Here is a 10789-nt window from a genome sequence, read left to right on the forward strand (position 1 = left end):
GAATCCCCTAAGCCTGCCTCCCCCAAGTCTGAATCCCCTAGACCTGCCTCCCCCAAGTCTGAATCCCCTAAGCCTGCCTCCCCCAAGTCTGAATCACCAAAACCAGAGTCTCCTAAATCTGAATCTCCCAAGCCTGCTTCTCCTAAAGCAGAGTCTCCAAAAGAAGCATCCCCAAAATCTAGCTCCCCAAAAGCTGAATCCCCAAAGACCGAGACCGCAAAGCCTGAGGCTCCTAAAAGCACTGAAGACAAGACTGAGAAAAAGAGCGAGCCAACAGAAGAGAAGAAAGTTGAAAAGAAAGATGTTGCCATGAACGGTGACATAGACAAGAGTAGCCCTGAGGAGAAAGAGAAGAAGGATGAAGGAAAAGAAGCTGATGTGATCACCAACGGCGTAGACGAGAGTCCTGTCAAGGAAGACAGCAGCCAGAAGGTTGTGATCACCAAGACCGTGGAGACAATCACCACCGGAGAGGATGGGTCAAAGCATGTCATCAAGTCCGTCACTGTGACCGAAACAGTGAAGGAGGCGGAAGAGATGCTGCAGGAGAAACTGGTCTCTACTAAGAAGACTGAGAAACACTCCACTCAGTCCATCAAGCAGGTGACGGAGAGTGAGTGAGCGAGCAGAGAAGGAGGGGAGGAAGGGGAGAGAACAACACAAGCAATCAATCCAGAACTAACATAACAAAGAAAATCATACAGCTAGAGCGATGTAATAAAGATAACCACTCTCAAACATACAAAACAAGTCAGAGCGAGAAGACAAAAGTTAAACGCTACAAATTTCAAAAATGCATGTTGAGTGAAAGCTTCAAACGGGCTTCACAGCAGACGCGGACAGGAACAAGTGACTGAGATATTTTATTCTTCCTTATATTTTTTTTCCTTTCTGCAGTTAGTGGGTGAGCTCACGAATGGGTGGGTGCTTGGGTGGGTGGGGTGTCTCTGCATGTTAGCTCAGGGGAGCGGAATACTTTCCTCTCTGTATGGTAGAAATACACCTTAAAAAGAGTAAATACTAGAAAGCAATCAATAAACAATATTACTGCGGAGAGGGTTTTGGAGTTGAAGCAAAAGTGGGGGACTGGCGGATGGAGGGTCCTCGATGCAGACATATGTATTCTACTGACGAAGCCTTACTTGACACGTGAAGATACCAACTGAGCCAAAAAGAAACTAACAACAACAAATACACAGCCAACAGTGACGGAAGAAATGGACGGTGATATGATAAACACAATACCATATACATCCATTTACCGAAGCAGATAAAGCTTAAGAAACCTAAAGAAACTCCTAGCCTTAAACATGCTTTTTATCAGTGTCTGTTATGTTTACCTGACTGCAACTGAAAAAAATATATACTGTAAATGATAGAAACATGCATTCCTGTATGCATAGGATGGACTTGAATTTAAATACAGAATTTAATGAGGTGCTACTGTTTGCAATCCCATGACTTTACTCATCATGAACAATTTCCCAACAGCATTTGCTCAATAAATGTCATAAAGATCTTCAAAACGCCAACTGTCTGTTGTCACTTTATTATTCTTTTAATCATATTTTTTGCAACTGTATACAGCACTGCAGCAATACAGCATTACAGCTACGGAATATTACATAGTTTATTAGCAATTGAATGTAGTTACTGTGGTTTGTTTCCTGTCAACAGCAACATAAACCCAGCAGTGACGACAGATGTGATCACTGACAGGCTTGGGTGCAGAAAATCAGTATTAAATAGCATCAGTGTCTTTTTAAAAACCCACCACAAGGGTTCCAAAAGCCTAATTTAATGACGTGGACCAGTGTGTGTTTGTGTGTAAATGGCATTTTTAAACAACAACAACAACAACAAAAAAATCACATTAGGAGAGATAACAGAATATTAACTACAGGGAGCTATTTGAGATAATTGGGAAAACAATGCTATGGGCGATCTTGGTTGGGTGTCACTGGTTAATCATTAGTATCAGCATGAATTTCATTTAAAAATAAGGAAATAAAGTATCTCGTAGTGTACTCGCACTTCTCCGCATTGCACCAGTTTAGAAACATTAAGTCCTGGACAAGCGAGTTTGGTTCTTGTTGCTACTTTTCTTTTTAAAGAAACCAAATGAACTTGGCAGTCATGGAAGCTCGTTTCTCTGGCCTCCATTCCTCTCTTTCTTTATCCGTAAACTTTGGCTGTGTGGTGTTTAAATTAAAATAAAAGTATGTCTTAAAAGTGAGAAGCGTCACTTTTAAGCATCTATCCCTTTACTGGCACCGAGCCCAAGGCTGCTGCGCTTTAGTGATGTGCGATACCACTGATTTCCTTTCCGATCCCATACCAAGTAAAATTCAGGGTGGTATCGACGATACTGATCCGATACCGATACTTTGTACAAAAACGTATTTTATTTATTGTATCTTTTATTGTATCTCAAATTATAGCGTCAACATGATTACAGGATATCAGAGTACTCGTTCTTATCACTTAATAATGCAGAATTCATAGAAATAAAAAAACTGAAGTTGTGCGCTATTTGAACACGCTGCCTGCCTGCAGCACTAAAGGACTCCGCGAGAGACGTCATATTCTGTGATATGATTTACTCTGAGGTGTTTGACGAGGTTAGTGGTGTGGCCACAACACCTCACTTTCTTGCCACATGTATCACAAGTCTCGGCTGTTTGTGGAGGTAAAATACGGCCACACATGACTCCATTTACGCTCAGCCATTGTTGTGAGTGCGCACGCCAAGGGGCTGCAACACATTTATACAGCCATATTTCGCATATGACTATGAAAGGCGGAAGAGGAAGTAGTTCCTTCGAATGTAGACAATCCGAATGTTATAGTTTCTTTCCACTGTGTTCCTGTTAATGATAAACTACAAATTTACCCTAAATTACTAAAATATCAATATTTTAATATGAGAATCGATTCAAGAACATGAATGACTGGTATCGGAAGAATCGATATTTCAGTATCGATCCGCACATCACTACTGCGCTTATAGACTATAGTATGGCTATAGACTGTAAATAAAAGATGGATGCATACATACAATACCTGCTAATCAGAGGTGGGAAGTAACTACGTACAAAAACTTCTTTACTGTGCTTAAGTAGAATTTTCAGGTATCTGAACTTTTACATGAGTATTTATTTTTCTGACAACTTTTAACTATATTTCCCCTTCATTTTTAAACAAATATCTGCACTTTCTTGTAGTGTTTTTATTATATTATATTTATATTAAATTGTGTTTGCAGTACTTCAGAATGTGACTAGCACTACAGAAGAGGAGGAAGCCTGAAGGGATGTTACATCAAGCGAAGCAAAGATGAATTTTGCATTTAAGCTGATGATGTTTAGATTCATTCACTGACTTCCAACTTTATACAGTCTAGTGTAAAGACAGTATAAACAAAGTAGTGTCACTGTAGGGGATGGACATCAGCCAGTTCAGTTGCATAAATCCACAAAGAGCAACAGGTCAGCTGTTCACATCATGTACACCAAGAATATCTACTGAAGCATATATTAGAAATTATTTTGAGTTGTGATTATTTTCCCCATGCTGATCCAGTACACAGATCACTACACGGGGTTTCCCGACCTGCTGAATCCCACTTTAACCCCTGCCTTGTTTTACTGTTTAGGTGTGGAGGGAAAGTCCTCGTCTGCAACGTAGGTGACAGAAAATAGCATTTTTGTTTTAAATTTTCTTTCACTGCATGTGCCCTGTATAATAGATTCAAACACAGCAGTTTGATTGAAATTAGAACGTTAAAATGTTAATAATTTCTATATTCTCATATACTAATATTTAATTATTATTATATTAATATAGCACAAGTTTCAGTTACATTTGTACAAAAATGGCTAGTAGAATTGTGCAGCTACTTTTTCCATTGTTAGTAAATTCAGAGCCTGTACTTTTTTTTGCTTTTACTTGAGTAAAAAAGTCACTTCAGTACTACAACTTTTACTGGAGTAAAGGCATCTGTACTTCTACTTAAATAAAGAAAGTCAGTACTTTTGTCACTCCTGCTGCTAATCAATGGTAGTAATCAATGCTAATAAACCTAAAATGCCCTACAAGGCACTCACATCACAAACATTGGCGACATTTACAGTTCAGTGACTCCCAGTCTACCAACAACAGCAGCCTGTGTCAGCAAACTCCACCCCTTAAATCACAATTCAAATGATTCAGCAGGTGAAGGTGGTAACTATCCATAAACACCAAAAATATCTCTGTTATAGTCTGAAAACATGCCTTTTAATGCTCTGAACTTCACTACTCTCAATTCCTTCTGTAGGGAATTCAATTAGATCACAATGCTTTAAGGTAATTGGTGACATGAGGAACACGTTTTTGATGTTATTGGGATGATTTTCTTTTCAGTTCTTCATTGCTGTTACACAGTTGTAATGTGGCAAATAAAATTTAGCTATGTGTAAATGCCAGCATATATTTCTGTGATATTTCTGATACATACATAACATACTGAGCATATTACCTTAGCTTAATAAAGATGAATACTTCGCACCCGTTGATGCTTCTTTTCTTCCTCATATTCATTTGTCATTTCCCCTTCATTCCAATGCATAATGATCTCAGATCCTGCGCCTTTGAAGGACTAGGCTAGCGACTATCATTGGATGTTATTCTTAAAGAGGCAATATGTGATACTTTGAGTAAACTACACAGTGAGTTTAGATACTCACTATAAATCCTGGCAACATTCAAAAGTTACAAACTTGCTCTGTAACCCAGTATATGGTGAGCAGCAAGTGATCTCAGACAGTATAGAAGATGAAAGTTTTAATCTGATTTTACTACTAAACAGTTTTTTATTTGTAAGATGAAGATTATGGTTTTTTAAGCCACATTCTTTGATGTTCAAAATCAATCTTGAACTACAGCAGGATCTTTTGTGACAGTGTTTATAACACAGCAGGATAGCAATTAACTTAGAGGCAATGTTGTGACTCTAAATGTCTGTATTTGTCAGTGTGAGTGTGGTAAGTGATTGGGCTGCTCACCTCTCTGCCTGTTAAGGAAATAATAAATCAACACATGTCTCTACATTTCCAAGTGCCTATGAGGACTATATCATAAATCTGTATGCATGTCAGCATAATCTTTAAATCAGGGCTCAAAATCAGTGAGATGCACGGCTTTAAGAATAATTTATTTACCCACCAGAACTCTCACACACATACACTATTACATTCACTCAGAACTGTGCAACAAGACCTTTATGGGCTATTCGGAACATTGGTAAGCATTTAACCTTGATTTGTTGCTTTAAATGGCTGTTGGACTGTGTTATTGAGCACCATGTTAACAAGCAGATCTAAGAGGACAGCACTGTTGCCTCTACCTGTCTTTAAGCTGCAGTTTTTTTGTGGACAGTCTTGACCATAACGGTTTACTTTTTATCCTTTGTGCTCTTCTCTTCAGCTGGCTCAGGTTGGGCAGCTTTCTCTTCAACTTTCTCCTTTTTTGCTTCGGCTTTGTCATCTTTTTTTGGAACAGCTTTCACGTCTTTGTCATCAGCTTTATCTTCTTTCTCCTCACTCTTTTGAACTTCCTCCTGCTCTTGTGCTTCATCTTTTGTATCATCTTCTTTGTCATCAGCTCCTTCTGCTTTTGCCTCCTCTTGTGCTTCAGTTTCCTCCCCTTCATCTTTTCCCTCTTTCTCTCCTTCATCTTCGGCAGCTTCTGCTGCATCTTCCTTTTGCTCCTCTTCATCACCACCTGAATCAAGAGATGACAATTTAGTTACCATGACACTAATAATTGATATTTATTTGACTGATAGAACATGACTGAGCAAGTTAAACCAACCCTCGCCTTCTTCCTTATCCTCTTCCTCTACTTCCTTAGCTTCATCTTCTTTCTCACCCTCCTCCTCACCTTCCTCTTCCTCTTCATCCTTTTTCTCCTCTGTTTCTTCTCCCACCTCTTCTTCATTAGCTTCCTCTTCCTCCTTTTCCTCCTCTTCCACCTCCTCCTCACCAGGTGGGCTGGCCTCTGCTTGCTGGGCGTGGCTGGCAGAGATGATGCCTTCAGTGGTGCTGACACTGGAGCTGAGCAGGCGTGAGGTCATCAGGTAGGAGGTGCCAGAGCTCAGGCTGGAGAAGACGGGCCTAGCGAAAGAGGGTGCTGACAAACTGTGGCTGTACAACGGAGACACTCCCCCAGCCATACCTACACTGAAGCGAGACTCCTCCCCTTCCAGGAGCTTCCTGCGTCAAACAATGAAAAGAAAGGATGGGAGATCAGTTAAAAGCATGGGTCTTAAATGTAACAGTAAGTGGTCATTTATTTACTCTTAGAATTATATTGTCAGGATCTCTGTCTAAATAAATAAATAAATCTGGGCAAATTCTGAGATGATTAAACTATTTTGCTGGTAATAACTGAAATGAGTAAAGAAAATCAACAGCCTATTTATGCAAGACAATTCATAATTTTATTGGGAGGGGTTTTTGGTTGGGTCTGATTATTGGGGGGTCATAACCCCCCCTGTAAATTACGCCCCTGCATGTCTCAGACATTAAATGTAAAAAAAAACTTCACTGACTCTGATACAAATCCAAAAGCATCAGTTTCCTAGGTGACTCTAAATAGGAGTTTCTATATAATTTTGCAACGCTAAAAATAAACCCTTTATCATTTATCAGACTCACTCCCTGTTTCACCCATTACCTGTATGCAGCAATCTCGATGTCCAGAGCCATCTTGACATTCAGAAGGTCCTGGTACTCCTTCAGGTAGCGGGCCATTTCCTGTTTAGTGCCCCTCAGCTCACTCTCCAGTTCTGCAATGGTATCCTAAAGAAAAATCAAAGTTAAGTGTTATTTTATACAATGAGACAAAGGGAAATAACATACTGCAGGATCAAATGAAAACCTTAAGTAACATACTTCAAAGATCTGGATGACATTTACAGACCTGCATAGCTGCTATCTCTGCACTCTGTTTCTCCTCCATGTCATGCAGCTGTTTTTCCAGGGATCCATTGAGGCCTCTGCATGCATCGATTTCCAGTATGCGGGCTTGTAGCTGGCGTCGGTACTCTCCTGCTTCGTCCTTGGAATTTCTCACAGCATCAGTGTGCTGGGCCACAGTTTCAGTCAGGGAGCCTACCTTGCTTCTGAACCACTCCTCAGCTGCCTGCATGTTCCTGGCAGCCAGCCTTTCATACTGGGACCGGATATCCCTGAGAGCCCCAGAGAGGTCTGGAGCGGCAGCCTCAGATTCCACAGCCACCTGCACACCCAGCTGGACTTGGGCCTGAAGTTCAACCACTTCACCCTCATGAATCCTCTTGAGGAAGGCCAGCTCGTCCAGCAGGATTTCCACACTTTTCTCCAGCTCAGCCTTTGCTAAGGTAACCTCGTCGGCCTCCCGACGAGCCTCCATCAGCTTGCCCTCAGCTTCTTCACGAGCCAACACCTCCTGCTCATATCGACCCTGCAGAGCACTCAGGGTTTGCTCCAGCCTCTCTCTCTGACTTAGGACAGCCTGTTGTTCTGCCCTAGCTTCATCCACAGCTGCTCTCAGGGACCGGGCCTCTTGCTCATACAGTGCTCTCAGGCGGGACGGCTCAGAGTGCCTTTGCCTCAGCAGCAGCAGTTCTGCCTCCAAGGCACGGTTCTGCTGCTCCAGCTCACGCACTCTCTCGATGAAACCGGCAAAACGGTCATTAAGGTCCTGCAGCTGGCTGCGCTCTTGTGTGCGTACAGCCCGAAACTCGGAGCTGATCTGGGCCGCTTGGCTGAGTTCCAGCTCCAGGGAAGAAGCTGGTGAGGAAGAAGAGTAGAGCACACGGCCAGGGGAGGAGTACTGCAGACGGGAGGAAGACAGTGGGGATGCATGAGTAGAGAAGCCAGAGAGGGTCCTCCCTCTAGTCACCACCACACGTGCAGGAGGCTCGGCAAAATAGCGTCTGTATGATGAGGTGGAGTAGTAAGGGTCATATCCGATGCTACTCATGGTTGAGTGTTAGGAGGAAAAGTTGCTCTTCCTCTCCTCTTGCTGTATGTGTGCGTGTGGAGGAGTGCGAAGGGCTTGGGTTTAAGTCTTGACTGCTTGCTGCTGCAGCAGCCTGCGCTTTTATAGCTGGATGGTGGGGGCTGACGCAAGCACTTTCTGCACCCTCTGACAATGAAGGCTTGATAGGTTTACACTGCAATGGCAAGAAATGAGAAAGATATGAGCCATGGGAATACACGGAGGAAGGAAATGAGCAAGGGTTAAAAGCAGAGAGGAAGAAAAACAGTTTCTAAATAAACTAGAATATAAAAACAGCTTTTTACAGTAATTTTTAAGACTACAACAAAACTTTAAAAAAGTCTATCACATGGCCAGTTTTAAACACATAACCTGATCTTTTTAAGAAACTGTACAGTTTTTACAGTCATTTTATGTTGTAAAAATGACAAAATATCACTCAAACACATTTTCTGTCTCCTCACTCACTGCAGAAAAAAGGGTGAGGGTGGGGCCGGGGTGTCCTCATTTTACAATCATGACACAGCATCTCTGTGTGTGGTGGGGAGCAGAACTACAGCCATGGCCTCAACACCTGCAATGATAAAAATCCCACCCAAACAGATGGCATAACACTATTAAAGGCATGACTTAGAGTGGGTTAATGTGCAGCTAAAACAATGTCTGAACTATAAATAAATACAACATGTATCAATGGTATCAACAGGTATAGCAAAGCTTGCAAAAATACCATAATTGATTTTCATTTTTCTCAACAGGTTTCTCAACTGTCTGCTGTTAAAGGTTATTAATTTTTACATGCAGGGTGTGTTTAATACTCTTCTTTGATCCTTTAGTTAAAGAATATTTACTGTGATTTCATTTTCTGCAGAAGTTGAAAATTGTGTGTTCACCCAAATACCCCTTCTGCTATATATATATAGAACAAATATTCTCAAGAGCATCATATTGCCCATAACAGCGACACAAGATATTTAAAATATTCAGTGACTAGTTACATATTGTGTTGCCCTCATGATTTGAAACAGGAGAAAACATATCCATACTGCTATATATGGCGTGTGTGTGTGTGTGTGTGCGTGCGTGTGTGTGTGTGTGTGTGTGTGTGTATGTGTGTGTGTGCGTGTGAAGTAAAGAGTTTCCGTTCAAAGATTCATTTTTCTTTCCAGCTTTATGAATAAGTGAAGTGCATTGCAGTGTTTTGCAGCATGAATTGTGCAGTTTTGTGTAGTTGTCTATTGTTGTATATGGGAAAGCTCTACAGCATGCATGGCTGGTGTTCTTTGCCTTTGCAGCAAATGCCCCTGGTGCCTATAGGCAGTGCTGTGCCCAAATAAAAAGGAGGTAGGTGGTGGGAGGTGGGGGGGCTTCTGTGGGAGCTGCATAGGCTGCGCTGCTGGCTGAGTCATCGTAACAGTTGTGATCACACAAACTCCCTTGTGTACACTTTTTTTCCCACCGTAACAGCAGTATGACAATCTGCATCGGGGAGATTTCTGGCAGACAAGGCGCTTACAGGACCCGGGGAAATAAAACAGAGAAAGTAGATCATTAACTTCTCTTCCCAAGCACATTAGATCACTTACAGCGCTAATTTCCAGGTTGGTACTTCTTGCCTCCACGATGCTGACTAACATAAAAGCTCGGCCTACATGTGAAGACGACAGTATTATCGCACTCAACATTGCTAGCATTTTACAAAAAACGATGCCAGCATCATACTTCTGATTAGAGCAACAATTTTGTGATCCATGATAGCATCTGCTGTCTTGGTGAAATAAACTAATAAGATGCATTAGTCCAGTTTGACCACCAGAGGGCCAAAAATACCATCCATTCATCTATCCAGCCACCACCAGACACAACTTAAATTAACGTAATAACCAATTGTGTATTTGTTAAATGCAAGTATTTATATTATATTTATTTTCCAACTTAACTTTTCCCGTTCTACAAGACTTGCCAGACAGTTTTTCGATGGTAGGCAGCACACAGAGAATTTTTCGTTGAAAGACTACTCATCATTCTCTGTTAAACATCTTGTACTAGCCATAAAAATGAAAAAAATAGTGACTTTTCTTCTTCCTTGTCACAGTCCTTCTCATTAGTTTATATTCTGTATAGAAGAAAATCTCAATGTCATGATCACATGATGCAGGTTGGCTTCATGCCTGGAGTTCCATTAATATTCTATTTTTGGATTATTGTATTTCCTCTGGATCATAAATTTGATTGTTCAGGACACAAGGCATCTACTTTTCCTGTTAGCTCTGCAGCTCAATGCCCCTGCTTTGTCAGCTCTTTGTCTGTCAGTGTATTTTCTCTTCCCAGCATTAAATTTAATGAAAAATCCTAAAAATGTTGTCTCAGTAGCATATGTCATAGGTTCACTTTGGTGGAGCGCCAGGCCTTTTTCTATTTAAGACTAAGGATACAAAGTGATTAAGTTTTAATCAAAGCATGCAGCAGAGATGGTGACAATTTTCTATCATATGGAGAAAAGTGGATTATTGGATTTGTAACTCATTCTGTTTTCAACATACCCCTAAAATATTCTAACTGTAAGAAAAAAGTTTTTTATGTGGTGTTATTATCTCATAAAAACAAGTTTCATGTAATACAATGGTAAACATAATCGACATGATATTAGAGCAGCTCCTAGAGGTGATTAATTGAAATAACACCTTATATATTACCCCTGATTTCAGATTTTACACTGACTTGATAATGTTTTATGTTGCACCAAGATAGGCACTTCTGACAG

The 10789-nt window shown here is 41.0% G+C and overlaps 2 protein-coding genes across 3 annotated transcripts in view; one reads left to right on the forward strand and one right to left on the reverse strand.

The window, feature by feature from the left end:
- nefma (neurofilament medium chain a) overlaps positions 1 to 1529 on the forward strand; it is a 4914-nt gene extending 3385 nt beyond the window's left edge. Inside the window, exon 4 of one of the 2 annotated variants that reach the window (XM_013909845.1) lies at positions 27 to 1529. In XM_013909845.1, the coding sequence (XP_013765299.1) occupies positions 27 to 621 (595 nt within the window). In that variant the 3' untranslated portion in view covers positions 622 to 1529. The remainder of the gene's footprint in view (positions 1 to 26) is intronic. The other variant, XM_013909846.1, reaches the window with a different exon arrangement.
- A 3652-nt stretch (positions 1530 to 5181) lies between these two features.
- LOC102193345 (neurofilament light polypeptide-like) lies at positions 5182 to 8087 on the reverse strand. The gene is made up of 4 exons (XM_005729265.1): positions 6964 to 8087; positions 6718 to 6842; positions 5854 to 6254; positions 5182 to 5763 (listed from the first exon to the last, which is right to left on the reverse strand). The coding sequence occupies exons 1-4, from the start codon at positions 8005 to 8007 to the stop codon at positions 5435 to 5437; spliced, it is 1899 nt and encodes a 632-aa protein (XP_005729322.1). The 5' UTR covers positions 8008 to 8087; the 3' UTR covers positions 5182 to 5434.
- Positions 8088 to 10789: the final 2702 nt, after the last annotated feature.

The sequence above is a fragment of the Pundamilia nyererei genome, unplaced genomic scaffold, assembly GCF_000239375.1.
Source record: "Pundamilia nyererei isolate P.nyererei 1_Seehausen unplaced genomic scaffold, PunNye1.0 scaffold00032, whole genome shotgun sequence".
Classification (NCBI taxonomy): Eukaryota; Metazoa; Chordata; class Actinopteri; order Cichliformes; family Cichlidae; genus Pundamilia; species Pundamilia nyererei.